The sequence below is a fragment of the Phodopus roborovskii genome, unplaced genomic scaffold, assembly GCF_943737965.1.
Source record: "Phodopus roborovskii unplaced genomic scaffold, PHOROB, whole genome shotgun sequence".
NCBI lineage: Eukaryota > Metazoa > Chordata > Mammalia > Rodentia > Cricetidae > Phodopus > Phodopus roborovskii.
Window position 1 is genome coordinate 8,905,244 of NW_026126638.1, and position 24,013 is coordinate 8,929,256.

A 24,013-nucleotide genomic window follows, 5' to 3' on the forward strand; every position below is an offset into this window, starting at 1 on the left:
GAGTGTTAAATTCCCTAGGCATTATTATTATTATTAAAGCAGGTTTCCTTTGTTTTTGTAACTGTAGGTGCCCAAATCCCAGAGCAGGGATCTGGGATCCTCTGGAGTAAGTTATGGGCAGCCGCCGCCTGACCTGGATGCTGAGAACTGAGCCCAGGTCCTCCGGAAGGGCAGCAAGTGGGATATTTGTACACTGTGTGAAGATGCTCTGCTGTGATTGATTTAATACAGAGCTGAGCAGCCAGTAGCTAGCTGGGCAGGAGGCAGAGACACAGGAATAGAAAATGAATCTAGACACCCAAGAGGAACAAGGGCAGATGTGAGAAAATCGGGATGGGTGGTAGATTAACAGAAACTGCTTAGTTTAAGTTCTAAGAGCTAGGTAAAAACAAGCCAAGGCCAAGCTTTCATAATTAATAATAATAAGTCTCCATGTAGCTATTCGAGAGCTAGCTGGCAGGACAGAGGAAGACTTATTGCATGCTCTTGTCTCTCTTTCTCGCCTGCTCAAAGACAGCTTGGAACTCTCTATGCAGACCAGGCTGGACTCTCTGGGCATCATTTTTATAACCACCCTGATGTCCGCTGTGTCTGCAAAACTGATTTTCCGCTTGCCTAATGTCACAAAGTAGTTTACACAAAGGATTCAGTCATCGCTCCCTAGAAGTGGGGAATTTTGAGTTGCTAATATCTACATCAGTTCAAATCTGTAGGAAGACTGAACCTGTGGGGCCAGAGGAGAAAGCTCAGTGGTAAAGAGCATGTACACACAGCGCGCACGTTAGGTTGTTTGCAAACATCTATAGCTCCAACTCCAGGGGCTCCGACACCCTCTTTCACTTCTTATGGGTACCTGCACTCATGTGCACATACTCTTATGCACACTCATAAATAAAAACAGCATAAATCCTTAAAATGTTTTCGACCCACAGTCGAGGAGCTTGTCAAATTAATGTTTGCAAAGTCTGGAGAAGGAGAGCCTTCGTGAGCACCACTCAAATCGTGACTAATGAGCAAACAACCTTGACTTGAGAAGAGTCTAATTAGCCGTGGTGAGGTGGGGTAGGGGTGTTGAGATTTCCACAGCAGCCTTTAGGAGTGTTGATTTGGGTGAAGTCCAACACCACTAACATGCTGTAACAGACCAAGGCTACTCCTCTCTCCCTCCAGGGCAGTTTCCCGGCTTGCTCAGGAAGCAGAGTGGGAGCTCTGAGAAAGGTCACCACTAATCTTTCCTGCCCACTCGTTTTTTCTTCCGGCTAAGTAGGTGGCCTTCACACGGCTCTGTGAATGATGATGTATCCTGCTTCTGTAACCTATGGAAATTTTCCACTTGTCTCCTTAAGGCATAGCAAACTTAACTGGTTTTGTTTCTCCTAGTTTGTTTCATTAATTACCCAAATCCATTAGCATTCATTTGTTTAGAATTGAACAGAGGAAACAGAGGTCAAATGAAAGCCACCTTGGGAAAGTGGGTAGAAATCAGCATGGCACAAATCCGAGGTAGGCAGAGACAAAAAGTTGCATCACTCACAGTGAATACATTGCTAATGTGTTATTCTCCTCCCCTGAAAACCCACAGCTTCAATGTCCAGCCTGTTCTAAAATAATAACAGCTCCATCAATGGTTCATGTTTTATGTTCCTGAGTGGTACACAACAGAGAAGCATATGAAAGGAGGTGAGCTGTCCAACCATTTAGCACACCCAACACAGAACCCATGGGGTGTGCTATTCTACAAGCACTCCAAAGACTTGGAGAGTGTGGGACAAACAACCTTCCTCCCCCACCCATTTAGAGCAGGAGGACGAGACTGTGTTGCCACACGAGTTAACATGTGTGAGCACCTACTGGGCAATGGTTTCTTACTGGACTCCACTGTTAGCCCTAAGATGGAGCAGTAACAAGCATGTAGGGCTGAACACAGTGCGCAGTCTTGTGAAACACTGTAGACATGGCACTTCTATTCATGAAAACAGCAAGAAGGAGCCTTTTGTCATGGTCAGGCAAAGCTTTGCTGACTGAAGAGATGGCCCTTGCTTCCTGAACAGACATAATTAACATTGTTAGCTTATTACAGAACTGGCATAAACATGCTAAAAAATGATACCAGGTCTCAACCATACTTTTTCCTAGGGAAGGCATTTTTCAAATGCACGTAGCGTCAAGCTTGGGCTTCGTACCTGTGCTCATGTCTAATACCTGATGCCATGGGAAAACTGTAGATCTTGCACCAAAACTACGCTGAGGGTCAACTCAACTGGAGCAGGGGAAAGCATTTGCTGGCCTGTGGGTTTTTAGCTGTTTTGCTCATTGTTGTGGTAAAAATACTTCGCAAAAGCAGCCTGAGGAAGAAAGGGATTATGCTGGCTCATTGCCTGAGGGACCAGTCCATCATATCATGGAAATAGCATGGTGTGCCTGGTCACGCCGCTTCCACAGTCCAGGAGCAGTCAGAAGTGGATGATGGCATTCAGCTTGCTTTCTATTTCAGTCCAGGACCCCAACCTGTGGGATGGTGCCACCCATATTAGGGTGGCACTATCCACTTCAGTTAAACCATGTTGGGAAACCCTCACCAACATCCCTGATTGTCTTTCCCTTGCAATTCTACATCTGGTTGGGTTGACAGTACAGAACAATCACCACAGAAAGCACAAAGTTAATACAGAAAGCAAGATCATGTCTCCTCTCTGGGCAGAGAATTCATTTACAAAGACCTTTAAAAGGAACAACTCCTTCTAAGCTACTGCTAGCAATTCATTTTTTATGCATGATTATAGTGGAAGGGAAAAGTTATTCTTAAGTGTTCATAGCTGAGCTTACATTTTATAAACAGCGTAGGATCCTACTTAAATGTTGCCATTGAAACAGAACAGTCCTGGTGGGGATGAGAGGTGAGAAAGGACAGGAACAAGAGAAGGTGCTGATCACAAAACAACCCTACCTCCCGAATGTGAGCATCCCAAGCAAGGACCACAGGCCCAGCCAACCACTGATGCGCAGGACTCACTATCATGCATGAGAACAGTGTGTGCTATCTTCTCTAAACTGTTTCCATGGGTTATTCCACAGGACATCACAGTATCAACCTGAAGCAGTCTTTTCTTCTCTAGGTAAGTACTGTGCACCTTCCACAAGGCAGTCACTGACTGCAGGGCCCTGCAAGGACCCCAGAGGCACCTTGAGCAAGCCTGGAGCTGTTGGCTGGAACATCTTGCACCAGAGTAGTTCTTGGTCCTCTTCTCAATTTGCTAACACACATCTGCTGGGGAGGAACTAAGCCCGAGAATTTGCACGCTTGACCCTTGATTGTTTTCCACTGTGCTGTGAGTCAGTATATAAGCCCTTATCTTCCCCTCAATAAACAGCATTTGAGCATTCCTGTTGCATGAATGACCTGTTGTCTTGTCTTTTATTTCAATCTCTAGGCCTTTACCAGATTAGTGGAACAGACCAGGTCAGCTCATGCACACATATCTACCTCTGTAACTCATGCTCCAGAGCTACAGTGAGGCCAGGATTTGGATCCGAGTCTGGCTCTTGGGCCAATCTCAATGATTGGCTTTCATAGAATCAGGCTCTTTGAGAGTCCAATGAGAACCTCACAAATAATAAGCAGGTTAAGGGGAAACAACTGGAAGACGTTTGTGTTCTGTGACTTGCGGTGCTGGGTGTCTGAGTTGAGCTTTGTCGCCACAAGGTAGTGGGAGATGGACCTAAAACTACAAAGATCTGACATGTGGGTTTCCACTTATCATTTACTAGATTTGTGCCTTGGGGGAGTTGTTCAAAACATCTTACTGTCACAGGCTATTTCAAGATTCAAAAAAGTCTTTTGAAACCGTTTTGTTCCCAGGTCCATTATATCATTAGTCCCATCAGGCTCTGACCCCAGCCTCTGACCCCAGTCAGTAAAGGTCCTTCACTTTTAGACTTTTAGGATTAGCTCCCCTGGACATGTCCAGGAAAACCCCATCTCTGAATCCATAACCTCAGTCCCACCTGCCAAGTCCCCTTTGCCATGGAAGGCAACATATTCACAAGTCTGGCCAAAATGTCACCAGCTCAAGAATTTCAGCATCTACTTCATGAAACCAGATGTGTGAGGTCCTGGGTGGCAGCACCATTTATCTTTTCCTGCTGTGACTGTTCAAAGATAATCGAGTTACTGTGACATCTATAGCGCATATTTATGAGATATTTCCATTGTGCGATGGCATTCACAGGCATTTTTATTGAATGCTCATGAGTAAGTTTTGTTGTTGGTTTGGTTTGTATCAGGCTATCATGGATGTAGTACAGTCACAGCGTCCAGGTAAAAGAGGCAGGTTCACATTTTTCTCATGTCCCCATATTGTAGACCAGGATTTGCCTTGCATGGAGGAAGAAAACTAAACGTGAAACCAAGTAGTGACTTCCTTTATACCTTAAATTTATATCATTTACAAGGTAGAAAGCATGATAATTCACTTGATTCTGAGTCACTGGAACTTTAGCTTTAACTACCGTACAGACACACATTATTATATACCCATTCATCACAAACTGGGGATTAAAAAAAAAAAACATTGGTGTGTGTGTGTGTGTGTGTGTGTGTGTGTGTGTGTGTGTGTGTCTGTGTCTGTGTCTGTGTCTGTGTCTGTCTGTCTGCCTGCCTGCCTGTGTGTAGGACAAGGTACAGTTTTCAGGAGTTGGTTGTCTCCTTCTATCTTGTGGGTCCTGGGGATTGAATTTAGCTTATCAAGTTTGGCATCAAGTGTCTTGATGGCCCATGCTCTGGGCCATGCCACCAGCCTCCAAACACTGAAGGGTTGAAAAGCACACGGTGAATTTAACTTAGGAGCTAGTTGAACTAGTACCTGAGATGGGCTTTAATTCTACTGAGCTACATCAGCATGTCTCCATCCCAGGGTAAAAATGAACATGCTATTTCTTAACAATTCCTTTCCTTCAGTAAAAAAGAAAATTTTGTCATCAGAGTAAAACTTTGAAAAATGGGACTGATGGGAGATGCCATTCTGTAAATATGTTTCTCATACCGGTTAATGAATAAAGCATTGTTGGCCAATAGGAAAGCAAGATAGGCAGGACTAGGAGACAAGGAGGATTTGAGGAAGTAGTAGGGAGGAGTCAGCATGTAGAGACTAGAGAGAGCAGAATGCTGGCCCCTCTCTCCAGTAAGATGAGACCATGTGGAAATACTTAGATTAATAGAAACGGGTTAATATGTAAGACAGAGCTAGTCGATAAGAAACAAGTAACTGGCCAACAGAATTATATCTAATACATTGTCTCTGTGTGTTATTTGGGGCAGGCATGGTGGTGGTTCCTGCGGCGGGGAAAAACTACTATTAACATGGGACAATTCAAATTACTACTTATGGGAAAGATGTTTTAAGCAAGGTTCAAGCAAGATGTTCAAGCAAGGTTCACAGGTCTGCCGAGGAATGTGACTGAGCAGAGACAATGATATCTGGTATGTTGAATATCTTTACAGATGTTCAAACAAGACAGAAACTGTCAACTTACATGATGAAAACAATGGGAGTGCTAGATTGCACAAATTAAATTGTGAAGGGGTTGGGGAGATTGCTCAGCCTCTTATAGGGGACTGGATTTCAGTTCCTACCATCCATATTGGGCATCCCATAGCCAACTGTAACTCTAGCTCCAGGGGAACTGATGGACAGCTCACTTGAACGGATACCCACGCACATGCCATACATACAGACACACAAATAAAAACAAAATAAATCTTCTGAAAGATATAATTTTTAAATTCTTGCTTCATGAGACTTGAAATTTTTAGAAAAAAAACATCCATTCACAATAGCTTATGTGGTCTCAGTGATGGTTGAAGAATGTCTTAATTTGCATTGAGGGTTTTTTTTCTTTCTACGTTATTGGGGGATGGGGAAAGGTCCCCAAAGAAGTAAAGTTTCCATTTTGCCATCAAGGGTCTGCATGCCAAGTTTTCATTAAGTGTCCACATATTGTAACTTTGAATATTACATTATAGAACAAAAATATTAATAACAATAGAAACAGTGATCCTGGGTGTTTATAAGAAACATCATGATCTTCCAAAGTACATATTGACCTCCAAAGCTCCAGCAGTAATTAACCATGTATTATTCATGGCAGATAGAAGATCTCTAGTTATCTGATGGGCTCCAGGCCTAACCAGTCCTGATCATCAGCTGCTGGAGGCCCACTGGCACTTTCTCCAGGTCAGGCTTGATTCTTCCAGCTTCCTGGTTCACAAGACCATCTCAAATCTCAGTGAGGGAACGAACGGAACCCCCTTTTTATGTTGTTGAACATAACTTTAAAAATCTCAGATTTGACTGCATATTTTCCTTAATATTGTAAGGATTGTCTCTCGTGTTTTTGCTCCTGGGGTTCTTTAGAGCCAAATCTTAATGTATCCTTTCTTTCATCTCCAGTGAGGACATTTAACAAGCTCCACATTTTTTTTTTTTTTTTTTTTTTTTGCACACTAAAGTTGTTCTTTTCCATCTTTTTTATAATTTCCATCTTCCTTCCCTAGCCGCTCACTTACTGTTCAGCCTCCAAAGCCAAATAAGAGGGTTTTAGCATGAAATCATAGGTGGGATTTGGAACAGAAAAACTATTTTTAAAACAGAGCTGAATGTTAAAATAATAAGGCTCTAAGATCTCTTAGTTTAATTGCAGCTTCCTTTGTTCTGAATTCCCATTTCCTCGAGCAATTTTCAAACAAAGTAAAAACACATTTTCATAGACCCTGTTTGAGCCTGACTCAGCCTTCTCCGGTTGTGTTGGAATTGCAAAGCTCACAGGCTCGAGTGTTTTAGCACAAGCCCCCAGCTGGTGGTGCTGTGGGCCTGTTGTAAAGGGGGGCTCTACCCACTCTCCTGAACCCGGTCGGCTCAGCTGTAGAGACAGGATGGGGGGACTTCAATCTTAGCCTTTCCCTAAAATGTTCCAGCACCCTATCCCTCAGTTTCATCCTTAGCATTCATGAGCTGAAGGGTCCAAGGTGAATGTACCATACACTCCTTGAGGTGAAATTTTCTTAAAGAAAAGCATAACCATTCATTCATTCTGTGTCACGATGAGAATGTACGGGTCAGAGAACAACTTGGAATCGTCAGTCCTCTCTCTCTACCACACAAATTCTGGTTATAGAACTTAGGTTATTACCAGGCTTGACAGCAACAGACCTTACCTTCTGAGCCATCTTGCTGGCCTAACACATTTTTGTTGTTGTTGTTGTTGTTGTTGTTGTTAGCAATCTGTCTATTGGACTTCAAGTTTTTTAAAAAATTCCCCAGTTCTATCCCTTATTCAAGCTACTCTCTATTCCTTCCTTCCCAATTCTCTCTTCACATGGGACCTGAGAATGAACCGCATTAAAAATATATCAAGATTAGCTTTTCTGTATAACATGCCATATGTGTTATACGGAAAAGCTGGATCCATGTCAATAATATGTTGTGGTTTATAGAAGGAAGAGAGAAAGAAATGGGCTATCATTGGGCTAGAGATGTAGCTCGGCAGGTCGAGTGCTTGTCTAGCATGCACAAAGACCTGGGTTCAGACCCTACCACCGCATACAACTAGAGACAGTGGCACCTGCAGGAGTAATTGGGAAATTCTGAAGGGGAATACAAGAGGATCAAGAGTTCAAGGTCACCCTAGAATGAATAATGAGTTCAAAGCCAGCTTGACCTAAATGAGACCCTGTCTCAGATATACAAGGACAAGCCACAAAATATTTTAACGTGTAATCTCTGCAAGTGTCAAGGCAGGAGGGTCGATGCATGTTTAGTCTGCATGGCAAGTTACAGACCAGCCAGGTCTAAGTAGTGAGATGTGCCTCAAAAACAAAAACAAACAAACAAAGAAATAACTACAGAACAAGAAAACAAAGTTAAAAGGAAAGACATCAAATATTTTAATGGAATGATTTCTAGGCACTGTAGCAGATAGATAATCTGTGTTCCATTACTGTGTGTAGTTGAGTCATCCTTCAAATCATCCCACAACGTGTAGCCAAGTGAGTACAAAGCTAGCCCGTTGTTTGGTTCAGTTATAATTTATGGAGTTCTTGATGTGAAAGGAAATCAATTTCAGACAAATACAATTTTTTGAAAATTCTTTTCTTTTTGTCTCTCTCTCTCTTAAATTATGGCCCCATGATAGAAAATAGAAGGAAACATTTTAAAATATTTTTTTTAAGGAGACAGGAAATGCATCATCGAAGAAAATATGTTACTCATGCTCCTAAAATGTAGACAGTTCTTTCGGTACCACCTTTAATAAGTTTTATAAACACCGATCACCGAAGAACAGTGTAAAGTCTAGCTATCGTTTGTCAGTGTGGCTCTCCATGAGACCTGACTGTGTGTGTTAAGATCCTGGTCCTGGGTTCGATTCCTGTGTGAACTTTGCGTAAAAGTTGGGGCAAGCTGTCTCTTATCTGAAATGCTTCTCCTAGAAGTGTTTGAGACATTAGTGGTGGCTTTTGATATTGGAATGTTTCATGGACTATCAGGTGATCATCTTTTATCTTGACTCCGAAGACTCTTTGAGCCCTATGTCAGCACTCAGAAAATTTTAAATTTCAGAGCACTTCCAGCTTGGAATTTTTTTGGATCAGCGGTGCTTAACCTATATCATTGTTGGCCTACTTGGCTAACTTCTAGACACAATATGTGTTAGCTGGATCTGTCCCCACTACTACCAAGTAACTCACTATCTCAAAATCAAAATTCCTCTTATCAGGGTTATTGAGGTCTGTGTTACTTAGAAAGCCATCCTTGCTCTCCTACGATGTGAGAGAAAGCCCTGCTTTTCAGGAGCAGGAGAAAAGTGATACACTTGCCCTCTTACACAGGGGTCTTACACAGGGGTCTTACTGACCTGCATGCTCTGTTCTCGCTACAAAATTGTCATACATAGTACGATGTTGCCTGTCTGCCACTTAATTCTGAGTCACAGTCTCAGCGGTGCTGGGCACCCAGCATGTGCAGCTGGCTAATGCATACATGTTTGTTAATTTTGTTTTTAAGTTGAAAATTTTTTTTTCTCTAAATGGAAATTAAACAGTGAGCAAGCAACATATTGTTTCCCAAACCAAAACGAGGTACTTAGAAAATCAGCCTTGTAATAAACTACTAGAAATTTGAATTCTCTGAGCTCACCACCTAGTAAATCAAAGTTCTGGCAGAGGCTTCTGGAAACATACTGACCTAACCCCTCCAGGTGGTCCTGAGTTGTGAGTAGATTTCCTAACGATTGCTGTAACCAGAAAAGAACATTCTAGCCCATACTCAGTTCTAGTTTGTAGTATCAACTTCATTTAATCAACCAAGTTTGGTTGTTTTTTATATCGATGCACACATACATGTCTTGAAATGGCTCCCTGAAAAATGGCATTTTAGCTAGAAGAGCTATTGGGACTAATCACATTGGATCATGTATGCACTTTATATAACAGTGGACCTTGAGTCCTAAGAAAAGCATAAGTTGCAGAAACAAGAGAGGTTGAGGACAATAATAAACAAGGAGTTAGCAATGTAAGGTTCCCACCTGGCTCACTTTTTAATGCTATAACTCCCAACCAGAAGTTATTTAAAAGAAGTGGAAATAATGTGATATAGTGCTAATATCTGTCTGCTAAGGTCAAAGACCTATAACCTTTCTTTTCATAAATAAACTGTAAGTGTGCAATGGACTAATATTATTATTCTCATCATTTCAGTAAAGTCAAGTTATATCAAAGTAGAAAATTTGATGACAGCTGGGGAGATAGCTCAGTCAATCAAAGAACTGGGGTCAGCACCTAGAACCTAGCCATGGTGGTATATATGAGCTTGCAACCCCACCACTGGGATTACAGAGGAGACAGGCAGATCCCTGGGGCTGGCTGGCCAGTTGACAGACCCTGCTTGGCAAGTTCCAGACCAGTGAAAGATCTTGTCTTAAAAGAAAGGTAGGTGGTACCAGGGGAATGAGGAATGATATCTGAGATTCTCCTCTGACCTATACACACACACACACACACACACACACACACACACACACACGCACACGCACACGCACACGCACACGCACACGCACACGCACACGCACACAAGCACAAGCACAACACATGTGTGCATGCACACAGACAGACACAGGTCTGTAATATTCCCGAACGAATATACATCCGGAAGACAGAAAACTGGGAGGGGCAACATATATTCAGATCAAAAAGTCTCCTGACAGACAGAAGAACCAATTAAATCTGGCAAAACAATACTTAGGAGGGTAAAAATAAACTTCTCCACCTGGGTTAAAAGCACACACCCTGCTTAGGGAATATTTAGTTCAGCAAGGATACACATTAAAAGCCAAAACCACACACAGCAAACCCAAAGCCTTCATTGGCAGTGAAGTCCCCATGAGCCACCGTCACATCTCCTGCCACCCCCAGAGCAGCCATGACCTTAGGACGTTTGAGCAGAGTGTGTATCTAGAAGGCAAAACTGTCTCATTCTGGTCTGTATTGGGCAAACCATTCCTCCAAGGGCTACAATCCATCCTAGACCAGTGGCTTCAGAGAAACCAGATTGAGCGGGTCTGTGATCCAAAGCCATGCATGCTCTCTGGGGAGTGAATGAAGTGACTGTCACTAAACTGGGAAGCAAAGGACTGAGTGAGGCATGCTGTTTGTGAAGGACTGTCAACTGGGAGAGGGTATTAGTACATTCTGTGTGATGCCATGAGCAGAGGCTGAAACATCTCTGATTCCAAAGAGGCGAACAGCAGGGGCAGTCATGGCAGCACAAAACCATGCATATCCAGGCTGGCTGCAGAGGAGCTGAGCATACACCCTACACTCGCTTGGGCACTTGAAGGAAAGGAGGTGACCTTGCTAGTGTGGGTGGTCTTCCTCCAATTACTGGAAGGTCTGCACTCCCAATGATTGACAACACACCTGGCATCCCCGGGAATCATTGCCACACACCGGTTATTCACTGGAAATTTCTCGTAAAATGAAACATTGGCTTTCACGAAGGTTGTATTGCACAACTCTGATGATCATTTCGTTTTGTAAGAGAAACTGTTTGGGAGGACATGGAGAGGAGTTGGATGGGGCAAAATGAAAACAATCACAAGAGCTCTACAAGGTCCTAAACTGGGGTTCGAGGCTAGCTCTAGCACCAGCAGACTGCGTGACCACCAGGCTCTCTGTTTGCAGCTCATGGATATATGGATACCCGCATGCATCAGCTTTGCATATCCGTTTCCATATGCGGCAATTACCTACTTCATGTTGCCTTGCTTCTGCAATGCTGCACTCCTATTTTTAATGGGATGGAAGAAATTACGGCTCCTTTTTTCAGAAACCACATCAATTTTCAAAGGCAGCTGGAGCTACAGCGATGCGCTTGCATTGGAATTTTGGCTTCAAGGCCGGTACCACCTTGAAAAGTTGGCTTATTTCCCCAAACCCATAAGTTGGAGCGATACCAAGAATAACAAGAGAATAAAAGAGATGATTCAAAATTTTCTTCATTCGGCTTAAAGTTAGCCCTCGTCAGAAGCAATAAATAAATAAATAAATAAACAAATAAATAAATAAAATAAAAAAGTCAACTTCAGTGAGAAGCAACAGCAGCAACAAAAGCCCGCCACCTAACTAGGGAGAGGAGATGGTGTTCCAATGAATAACGTAGATGGCAATTAAAAGAAAAGGGTGACTGAATGTAATTATATACATCACAATAGAAGAAATAGAGGCAGAGAAATGCACTTTTGACTTTTAAAGAGAGTTCGTGATTTAATTCCGTTTTATGGCCCTGTATTGTTTCTTCCATGAATGTATCTTTCTGCCCCTTTCATATTTAAAAAGGGAGAGAAAGGGAGCTATTTTCATGTGATGTTGCAAGAGTTCTTGAGTGGAAGTTTAACTAGGAGTTGATCGCTGAGGCAGACAAAGCGCTTAGCTGCTGGCTCACCACTTAAGTGTTGGTGCTTTTCTTCCCCCGGGCTGTTAAGGCACATTTCCTCCTCCTCCCCCTGTTGCAGGTTAAATACCTTTCTGTTGCCCCCCGAGGGCTCCTGCGTCTGAACACTGGGTCATCAGCCAGCATGCGGTGCTGATTTGGAAGGTTGTGGAGCCTCACTGGAGGATGGAGGAGGCGTGAGGTCTCACAGTCTAGCCCTAGCTCCTGTCACAGCCCTGCACTGCAGTGGCCAGCTAAGTCATGCTCCTGCTACCACACCATCCCAGCTGGAAGGCGCTGCAGCTCCTGGACCTGGGGGCCACAATAAGCTGGTCTTCCCTTAAGTTGCTTCTGGTCAGGTTTTTAGTCACAGTAAAGAAGGGAGGAAACATACTCTTTTTCCTTGCTTGGGCATGCAAGAAAGGCTTGAACTTAGAACTCTGGCTTTATACTATGTATAAGTGAGTCCTGCAACTTGAAAATGTCCTCTTGCCTCTCTCTGTCTTGGGAGCTTGGGAGTACTGGCTCCCCTCAAAGTGTTGCAAGAAGTGAGGTCCATTGATGACACCTGCCTTCAATGGTTAGAAGAATGGCTTTTAAAGGATGGGCCAAAGGGAGGGAAGTTGCTTGCAGATATCTGAATGGGACTAGAAAAACTACCCTCGGAGCTGTCAGAGAAGCGCATGTCTTCCTACATCTACACAGACAAAAAGACAAGACAATGAAAACTGGTCTTTGTTTTATCCATCTGGATGGCACCCAAAGGACATTTTCAAGTATGGTACAGCCTCTTCAGCCATATCAGTATCGTAAGGAGACTGACCTGATCAAACACAGACTCATGAGTAAATTCTCGCATATATACACACATATTCTAAAATAGTTTAGTGTACATGGCAAAAATCCCATCTAAAATCAGAAGTCGTTGACTCACTTGGTAGAGTCCGCGCTTAGCTCTTATCAAGTTCTGAGTTTCATTCCTAGCACTGCACAAAGCACTTTCCATTTAGCACTTGAGAGGCAGAGGCAGGAGGGCCAGGCAGGAGTTCAAGGTCATCCTCAGCTACATAATGAATTTGAAGCCAGCCTGGGCTACAGGAGATCCCATATCCAAAAAGAAGGAAAGAAAGATTGTTGCTGTTTCATTAAAGTAAAAAGTGGCAGACAAGAACAAGAAGGAGAAAAATACCCTCGTGCCAAGGGACGAAAATATCACAAGCTGTTTTGATTTGGCAGCCAGTCTATGGCCCTGGAATCTGAATTTAAGCTTGCACGGATAAGTGCATCAATTGGCTTTTGAGTTAGAGGATACATTACTCAATCAATTAGACTGGCCCTTTCAAGAAATACATTTTGTGGTGACACAGAGTGTCTCAGTTCTGAAACGACGGTGTCAACTGTGAAACCAAATTTAAATTTCCTGTTTTTATGTTTGGGGGATTTTTTTTTTTTAATGTAATCAACCCTTCCCACACTTGCTACAATCTGAATACATCTCGGAAGAATTTAATAAAGTGTATGTCTGGTGTCTTTCGGGCTTTGGCAGGTCTTTTTGCTTAATTACTTGGAGCCTGTCATAATATAGACTGAGAACCTCAGGAGGGAGGTGTGAGAGCCACGTTACTCACAGTCTACCATTGGCTGGTGGAGGGAAATGTTTCCTCAGCTGGGGTAGAAGATGGAAAGGCTGGGAAACCATAGCCTACACTTTGTCACACCCCACTGAGTTCAGCATGCTGTCCCTCAGCCAGCAATCTCCCATGAAGACAAGCTGCCCTCCACCAGGCCATGTACACGCTGCCATATATGTATCATACACACGCTCTAGTAATGAGCACATTCTTAAGTGTGCCCCTGCTGACGCTTCCACAGTCAACCCGTCCAGTGGGAAGTTCTGTTGACTTCTCTCCTAAACCCAGAAGACCTATCTATCACTTGGGATTAGAAAGTCTGTCATTGCATACAGAAGCACTTTCCAATGGAAGAGTGCTGGTATACTGTTGAAACTACATATTTCTGGTTATTTTCCCATGATTTAATATAAAGCTATTAAGTAGGATTATAACCATCAGTGGCCAAGCTGTAATTGACACGAACCAGACCTTGGACTCATAAAAGAGAGAACACCCTCTCTCTGTCTTCATCTCTCTCTCTCTCTCTCTCTCTCTCTCTCTCTCTCTCTCTCTCTCTCTCTCTCTCATCTTTGTCCCTGTCTGTTACCCCCTCCCTCTCTGAGTATATGCACATATGTGTTTACTTAAGTTGGTATTGCTGAGTAAGGACATAGTTTTACGTTACTTTAGCCTTTTGATTTTCAGGGATAAAACAAAACACCAGGTAGAATATACATTTATTTTTTATTTAATTTATTCGCCATGGTACTCAGAAATCAAAAGCATACATGAAACATCGTAATAGTATGAGCTAACACATGCACACCTGCTACGTGTCATGATTTGCACTAAAAAAAGTACATGTAATGACTCAGTCTTAATAACTGAGATAGGTAGTACTGTGTGTCTCCCACAGCTTAAAGAATTGAGGAGTGGCTTGCCTCACATCGCCAAGTTCACATGGAAGACTTGGAAGTCAAACATCATAGCACATGCCCAAAACCCAAGACTCAGAATGATATAAAACTCGAATAGTACAGAGACAACGTGGTTTACATACCCCAGGTCCCACCACATCGGTTAGTGGGTGAGAAAGCAGAGTGATGGAGTGAGCCTGAAGCCCCTCGAACAATTCAGACCAAGTCAAATCAGACATACCCAGTCTCTACAGCCCCATCTCAAGCTGGCTGTCTGGGAGGTACTCTAGTCAGCTGGAGGAAGATTAGATTGTGTGGGCTCAAGGGAGGATCAAGAGAGGCTCTGCAGGCACCAGAGTAAGCCATGACTGTAGTGCGCTCCGGTATGTACGATTCCTTACAGACTTACACAAGGAAAAGTTGGCTTGGGGAAATGGTTCAGCTGATGAAGTGCTGGTATGCAAAGGATGAAGACCCTGGATTCCAAACCCCATGGCGTGCTGGTGTAACCCCAGAACTGGGGAGGCAGAAACAGGCATATATACAGGGTTCACTGGCTAGCCACCTAGGCAAATGGCAAACTCCTGGCTAACAAGAGAAAATGTCTCAAAAACCAAGATGGCCACTGACTGAAGATGCCTAAGGTTGACCTCTGACTTCCACATACATGTACACATATATGCACGAGCAGTCATGGGCACATGGGCAAACACACGCTGAGAGAGAGAGAAGGAGAGAAGAAGGGAGGGAGGCGAGAGTAAACTAATATTACTTCCAAGACAAACACAGTCTTCTAGGCTGGAGGGTGGCTATGTGCTACCATGATCAGGCAGAAACCAGGTAGGGACAGTTTAAGAAACTAGAGTACACATGAGCTCAGTATTACTACATCGTATTTTCAAAACTGTGGTTATTTCCACTGAGTTGTGGAAAAGTTCAGAATCATCTCCCAGGCCTACATCTAGACTACGCTGCCTTCTCAATGAGGGGTGTGGTTCAGGTCTCAAGGAAGCGTTCAGATGTTGAAATAGGAACACAGAGTCTGCTCTCAGAGAACAAACAAGTTATGCCAAAGACAGGTTGTCTGTCCTTGTCATTTTTACTGCAATGGGAAGAAACAAAACTGGATGAATCTGGGCCAGCAAGATGGCTCAATGGCAATGGGTAAAGGCACTTTACCAAGCTTGAGGTCCTGAGTTCAGCTCCCCTCTCCAACCTCTCCTTTAGGAGAGAACTATGTCCCACAAAAACTCTGATGTCTGCAAATGCTCTCTCTCTCTCTCTCTCTCTCTCTCTCTCTCTCTCTCTCTCTCTCTCTCTCTCTCTCTCTCTCTCTCACACACACACACACACACACACACACCCTACAATGTCATGTGTGAACAGTGAGAGGAACATGTATGCAGGGAGGGTGCAGAAATGGATATGAAAAGATTTATAAAAATACGGAGCTGCTAAGAACCTTCACAAGCAGTTTCAGCCTCTGCTTTCAACATGAAAAATAAAAAAGCTCAGGCCTAGAGAGGGTGCCATCTTTGCACGGAACATGGAGAATCACCCACAGGAAATGGGAACAATCTGGGGGCCTCAGTTATCACCCAGACCCTCCAGAAGACCCAAGGCCAGAGGCAGGCAGAGCACAACTAGTTAGAGTCAACAGAAGAACCGAGAAAGCCAGGAGGGAGGGTAATGCCCCAACCCACTGGGAAGGAAGGTTGGCAAAGAGGAGTTATGTGGAGCCATTGAAAGAATCCTAAAAGGCTGGTAGGCTTGTTAAATCGCTTTCTTGGGGATTAATGGGTAGTACTGTGGAATGGCTATAGCAGCAGGTCAACATGTTTAAACAGCAAATGAGCAAAAAGATGGGAAACTGGAGAAAAGACGAAGATGGCTGGACACAGGTGGGGAAACCCGGTCAGGAGGGAATGATGGGACCAGGTGCTACATTAATGGAAAGTTACTGGAGGCTCACAAAGGAAACTGAAGGGACAGCTCAGGCAGTGGGTCAGGCTGGATAGGAAGGTCCGGTTCACACCGAGGGGCTGAAGATGGGGCGTGGATGGGCATTCACAAACCGAGTACCTCTTCCCTGAGGCTGCCTCTCATGTCTGTATTATTTTGAAATTAAAATGTGTATTTGTTTGGGGGAGCCGAGCTGTGTGTGTACAGTCTGTGCTGGCATGTGTGGTGTGTGGGATGTGCAGAGGAAGCAGCAAGGCATTAGGTGATGTTTCTTCACTATCTAATTTCCTTGTGAAGGCTCACTGAGTCTGGAGCAAGGCTGGCTATCAGCAAGCCCAGGCAATCCTATTCCATCACTTACAGCTAAGGCTGGGGAGTGCTAGCCACGCCCAGCTCTTTACACCACAGGTGCTGGAGATGTAGCTCAGGTGTCCCATGCTTGCACAGCAAGCCTTCCTTCCCTCCAGCCATCTTGCCAGCCTGATGTTCAGCTTATCAAACCATGCCAGAAGTCTTGGAAGAGCACTTTCAAGAAAGGAAGGAAGGAAGGAAGGAAGGAAGGAAGGAAGGAAGGAAGGAAGCTGGATGAATGGATGGATGGCCAAACCCCTCAGTTACACAAACTGAGCCACTGTTTACAACATGATCTTCACACAGCCCCACTCCCCGGCCCCCGAAACCTTTCTCTTTCCATGTCCACCCCACATACTCCATCCCTCCCACCAGAGACCCTCCCGGGGTAGTTTCCTCATTCTCAGACCCTTCTACCAGCTGCAGGCTGAGGTTCTCACGACATTGGGAAACCAAAGGAGATTAAAGGGGAGGAGCTTAGGCATCTTCAGTCCTGGCCAGCTGTTTCTCAGGTTTAGATTCTGCCAGGGGCATAAACAGCAGAGGAGAAGCAAGGTGGCAAGAGAAAGAGCCAAGAAAACCCAACACAGAGGCAAAGCTTACAGCAGGGCAGGTGCCTGCTGAGACAGCCAGGAAGATGGCTAGAAGGAGGCTGGCCACAGAACCGGAAAGAAGGCACGTGCGTGCCTGTGTGCATGCATGCATGCATGTATGTATGCATGTGTATGTGTGTGTGTTTCTTTAAGAGCATATAGATGATCTGTGTGGGGATTAGCCAGTTATTTCTGGGCAGATTTCTGTCTACATACTCAAACCCACCAGAGGCATTTGTGTCCTTACTGATAGCCAAAAGTTCTGTGTTCCTTCCCATGAGACACCAGACAAGCTCTGGTCACTGTCACTGGTAAATTGGGGACATCTCCTTTAGCATACATTTGATTTTAAGAATAGGGAGTAAGTGATGATTTTGGTCACTTTTGTGAGAATGTCTCAAGGGACCCAGGCGGTTGCTCAGGGATAGAGTGATGGCTTAACATGTACAGGGTCCTGGCTTTCGCCCCCTTAGCACTGCCAAACAAAAGAGAGCTCTAAAGTATTAATGTTAGTCAGAATTGCTAATTTAAATCCAATCTGGAGGCCTGGCCATAGCTGGTTTGCTTGGAAGTCTGCAGCCTACTTTTCAAGTGTCCTTCTGCTATAGAAGACTGGGCAAGAAAACAATTCTGTCACCAACAAAGAGAGATTCATTCAACAAGCACTTACTGAGGCCCCAACATCTGTTTGACCTTGGACCATTTTATTGAGAATATACAAATAGTTGAGACATATAACTGACCCCTTGAGATCTTCCATAGTGAGGAAAGAACAGATATTTAATGGAATTTCCACAATTTGGTTTTTTTCCATGCTGTCTATGGCCTATCCAGTGCCTTGTACTTTATGGGCAAACTTACTTTGTCATAAACAGGTAGAAGAATTCCTGAGTGGGTTCTGAAAAATAAAACTTCTAGATACAGAGGAAGGACAGCAGGGCTACTTACCTGCTCCACCCCCAAAGCTGTGACAAACTCACAGATCCTATAAATGCCACAAGAAGGAGCTCACCTGACTTTCCCACGCCTGCTCTCCCAAATATGGCCAGTTTGACCTCTGCGCTCTTAGCCATGGCGGGTGATGACAGGATGTACTGTTCAGACTCAGGATGCGAGCAGACTGGCTTTGCTGACAGCCTTTAGAGTCTCTGTGTCATTGTCAACCACCAAAGGGTCCACGAGCCTTAAAAGAGAAGACAGTTGGGATTCTAAGTGAGAAAGGACTCTACATCTGTGAAACACCAGGTACACACCGGTCACCTTTCATCTTAGTTTCTTTTCCTGTTGCCGAGATAAAACACTGACAAAGCAGCATATAGTCCACCATGGCAGGCGGGGTGTGACACAGTTGGTCACATCTTACCTACAACCAGAAGACACTAAGGCCTGCTGCTGCTCACCTCACAGTGGGTGGGGCCTTCCATCAAGACAACCTCCCCACTGGCAGGCTCGGAGGCCCATCCATCTCCCAGGTGCTTTCCAGAATTCCACAAGGTTGGCAGTTACCATCAAACCATAGGAGTTATGCATCTGCTAGTTTGGTTTCCACCACTGCCGTGTGAGAGGACCTTAGTAACTCACTCCAAACCATGAACCAAGGTTCAGTTGGGACTTCAGAACTTGGAGCTGGGCCTGGAGGGATAGGTTAGTGTCGTTGCTTAAGAGCAACACTGACCATTCAGGAGACCCGAGTTTGGCTCCCAGCACCCCATTGGGTGGCTCACAACTGCCTGGGAATCCAAAGTCCTCTTCTGGTCTCCATGGTACTTCACTCATGGGGGCACAGCTCCAAACACACAAATGCATAATTACAAATAAAAGCAATCTTTAAAAACAATAATTTACAACTGTTTTGTTTTAAAATATGTGTACATATTGTGTTGCTACAGAAATTTCCAGCCAGTGGCCATAGATCTGGAGACACAAAGACCATTGAGCATGTCCAGGGTTTCTCTGTGCAGCTTTGGAGCCTGTCTTGGAACTTGCTGTGTAGACCAGGATGGCCTCCAACTCACAGAGACCAGCCTGCCTGTGCCTCCTGAATGCTGGCATTAAAGGTGTGTGCCACTACTGCCTGGCAATAACATCACCTTTAAAATACTTCCTCTACTATGTTTTTATGAATAGATTGCTTTTTGGCATAATTGATAATAAATGCTATGTGAATAAATGTATTTACTACTACTTAGAAATTCTCAACATATAAATATATTGTCTTAGTTATGGGTTGCCTTGACAAAACACCATGACCATAAAGCAAGTTGGGGAAGAAAGGGTTTATTCAGCCTACACTTCCTCATTGCTGTTCACCACTGAAGGAAGTCAGGACAGGAACTCAAACAGGGCAGGATCCTGGAGGCAGGAGCTGATGTCTGCATCAGCCATGGGTGGATGCTGTTACTGGCTTATCCCTCTGGCTTGCTCAGCCTGCTTTCTTATAGAATCTAGGACCACAAGCTTAGGGATGGCACCACCCACCACTGGCTGGGCCTTCAACCCTTGATCACTAATTGAGAAATGCCTTACAGCTGGGTCTCATGGAGGTTTCTTCAACTGAGACTCCTTCTCTGATGACACTAGCTTATGTCAAGTTGTCACACAAAGCCAGCCAGGACACACATGATGGGGAGAGGCACTTTGGGATCTCTTTAATGAACCATATACGCCCTATCAGTCAACTCCATCACCATGCAATTAAACTGTCCATTTCAAGGTTAAATTTCACCTCAGTTCACACTAGATCACAGGGTAAATTATGTAACAAGTATACATGATTCAAAAGCCAATACATACATACTATCCAAATTATACTCCTATGCTTTGCTGGGTGTAATACCCTAGTACACAAAAGGTATGTGGTGCGGTCTACATCCAAGGTCCTCTTTAAAGACGATCTCAGGCACGTCCATTTACAATGCCGTCCTAACACTAATGGCACACACATGACATCGTGTGCCTCTGCTCATTGTACATAGGCCGCTCCTTAGTCATGACATCTGCAGCTTTAACTGACTGAATTAATGCTGTGCTGGGAACTGACTCTATGGCCTCACTCATGATGGTAGGCAAGCATCTCTGTCACAAGACTATACTGTCAGCTCAACATCTGGGTTCTTAATGCTAGAAGAAATGTAAACTTGGGAAAGGCCTTGGGTAGGGGACCAGTCAAGGGAATTTCCCAGCTGTTGCAGATTTTCCTCTGTTAGCTAACCAGTTTGTGTCTGATTGGTCAATCCCAGGTCTTCAAGATCACTTTATTTCCTTTGTAAGTGGTGTCATTTGTAGGCAGCTTTTTCAAATTAGGAGAATTTCCTTACCTATTGTATTGGGCTATGATGTGTCTCCTTGTCACTTCTGCCTGTGATGTCCTGGTTCCTCACCATAAAAAACAAAAAAAAAAAAAAAAAAAAAAACAAAAAAAAAAAAAAAAACAAGTCATTTCCTTCACTCAGATGGGGCTGTGCAGTCAGAGAGCCCTTAGGACACTGCCTTATCCTAAGCTTCCACTTTCTAGGAAAGTGAGGGCCAGTCAGCTAGCTGTTCACATATTCTTCACAGCAACTGAAAAAACTTTGCTTAAGTTCTGGACTCCCCCCGCCACCACCCCCACACCATATGAACATTTGTCCCCAGGCACTGGCTGTTTTAATGGCTCTAAAAACATGGCATTCCCTTCTTCCCAACTTGATATACAATCTGACAAACTGTCACAACGGAAGTTCCCATATGATATGTTCTCTGTGCTTATCCTCTAGCACAGCCAATCACAGGGAACCCTCACAGCTTTCCCACGGGCTAAGGACTCTCACTGTCTGAACTTCTCCATCGAGCTGTGACCATAAACTCAAAATCTCACTTCTAGACATGGTAAACTCGGTGGCACCGGCATTCAGAATTCACCCACTGTTCTACTTTGTAAAGTTAAGTTTGTGGTAGGCATGGTGCTGCATACCTATAATCCCAGAATTTAGGAAGAAGTTTAGAAGTCCAACGTCACTTCCAGCTGCAGAGCCAACCTGAGGCCAGTGTGGGCTACAGAACCTTTTTTTAACACATGACGTCACAATCTGTTTCCTAAATATGTTAAGTGATCCTGTCTGGCCCAGTCTTTTGAATATACAGATTTTAAAAAGCTCCATCCTTTTGGCTAAAGATGTGTATTTCCTTAGGTACTGGCCTGTGTCCCTAGCATTTGGGAAGATGGAATGGGAAGATCTTGAATCCAAGACCAGCGTGGGCTACATCACAAGTTTCAGGTTATTCCAGGTCACCCAAGTGGTGTTCCAAAACAAAACAAAATTCCTTATCCATCATTTTATACTCATCCACCAAGAAAAGGCCTTATATTTAAGGTTTGCATATTAAACCTGTTAGCTGTCTTTTAACTTATGAATAGCTAGCTGCTGGCTTGCATTTCTTTGAAACATAGAACATCTTTATAACAGAAGCACCCATAAATAGTAATTTGCTATTTCATGTAAAAGTGTCATTGTATGTGTCTAAAAATGTGATTATAGCCTTGATTGATGCTTCATAAAAGTAATCATCAAATGTATGTTTTTTAAACCAAGTCAAACATTTCAGCAACCCCTATTGGCCTATGAAGCTCATGGGTTTCACAAGTGAAAGAGAAATTATGTGGATTAATACTCCCCCAACTTTATAACATAATAAAGATCCAGCTGGCTACTGTCAGCCCCGTGATATGTTTAGAAAAATCAAAGGGAAGATGCAAAATTGACCCCTAGAGATGCCTTCACATTTTATTTCCAGATGAAAATTTGACTGAAACCATCAACATGTCAACTGTTGTCATAGTAACCTGCAGGCAAGTTTCTATTGAATTAGTAAGTGGAGACCTTCTAGCCCTCAGATCTGAGAAAACTCATTGGTTCTAAAACACAAGGAAGAATTCCTGCCATGGCCAGAAGTTCACTCTATGAGCAGAACGCTTTATCAGGGGCAACACAAATAAACAAATGACTTTTAAGTTCCTATCATTCCCAATCATAAAGCCACACCTAAATAAATACTGAGGTTTTTTTTTTCTATGCATAAAATCATTGTAGCAAATATTAGGGCAAAGGAAAGGAAAGTGTAGTTTTATTTGGTACTACTGACACATTCACTGACTCACTGTACATACAAACCAAAGCCCCTACCTGTGGGGATTCTGTTAGACTATGACGTTCGTAAAGCTTCATTCATCTGTTTACTTATCAAAAGGGTTTGCTCCCAATAAATCATTTCACAGACTGTGCTTATCAAGGTCAGTGTTTTGCACTTCCTTTGGATGGGGTGGGGGGTATCTTTATAACTACACTTTCACGTTTTTATGGCATCCTACAAACAATAACAAAACAGTAAGGCGGTAAAGCTATGCACAGCAGCAACAGGGCCAGTCTGAGGGAGTGAGATCGCTTCCCTCTGGACCAGCCCTCTCCTGAAACCAAGATTACTCAGTTTCTCCGCTAGGAATTTTCCTTCATCTTATCACAACGCAACACACACAGACAGCAAAGAGGCTGTAACTGTGCAAGCCCCCGGGCTACCTCGTTACCCTGAATTCAACAGGTCTGCAGCCAGGAGCAAGCCCACGGTGGACTTCAGCTCCTGCAGACTGCAGGCTTCACAGCAGGGAGCAGATGTCCCCTACATCAATCAGAAGGACGCCCTTAGCTCAGGACGCGCTGTCAAGCCTGGTGCTGGCGTTCACATTCCAATCGGAGAACCCCAAAGTCGCCTTTGGCGAGGGACCCCGAGATCTGGAGGGCGCACCCAGGGGCTGAGTTCTCGGGGACTTGCACCCTGCCCTCAGGGAGCCACCTGGACACGTGTGTGTCACTCACCTGTTTACTCTCCAGGCCGAGAGAGAGCCGCGGTCCTCTCCAAGTTCACAATCCGGCCCGGGGGTCCGGGAAGTCCTCCCACGCTGACCCACCCGGGCTGCGGGAAGTGTTTGAGAGCCGGGGGCCCGCGATCGCGGGTGGAAGTCACAGCGGCTGCGAGCGTGGTTTTCGAGCGGGGGTGCTTCCTTGCGCTCGCCCAGACTAGCTGCCCAGAGACTGCGGCAGGACGCGAGTTGCTGCCCGCCGCCGCCGCCGCCGCCGCGCTCTGCCGCCGGGATGCTGCAGTGAGGCGCTCTGGCGTCCCCTGCTGGACCAGCCTGCCAGCTGAGCGCCCCACAACCCAGGCTTGCTCAGCGCCAGGCCTGCAGGCTCCAGCTTTCTTGATTAAAAAGCATCACTTACGCAGTGTTCTCTATGCCTCGTTTCAAAGGATCTTGCCAATATGCCTTGTGAATGTGTTCAGTTATTCGTATGATATTCAAGAGGAAGCAGAGGATTAAAACGAGAAAGAGAGAAAAACTGGTCCAAGCTAATAAATAGCTGGGAGAAAATCCGGACCGGATCGGAAACAAATATACTTCGACAGATATAAACACCAAATCCAACTGCAATTCGTGTTTGTATATACGGTAAAATCCCCAACGCGCTTAGTTTTCTCAGCAAGACCAGCATTTATAAGATTTGTCTTGGCGTCCTACCCCATTGTGTTCAAACCCCAACAAAGATAATTAACATTCATGCTATGCT

The 24,013-nt window shown here is 44.3% G+C and overlaps 1 protein-coding gene across 1 annotated transcript in view; it reads right to left on the reverse strand.

Moving 5' to 3' along the window:
• Rerg (RAS like estrogen regulated growth inhibitor) overlaps positions 1-18,596 on the reverse strand; it is a 93,219-nt gene extending 74,623 nt beyond the window's left edge. The window contains exon 1 of the mRNA XM_051173152.1: positions 18,430-18,596. Coding sequence (XP_051029109.1) covers positions 18,430-18,490 — 61 coding nt within the window. The 5' untranslated portion in view covers positions 18,491-18,596. The remainder of the gene's footprint in view (positions 1-18,429) is intronic.
• Between the last annotated feature and the right edge of the window lie 5,417 nt (positions 18,597-24,013).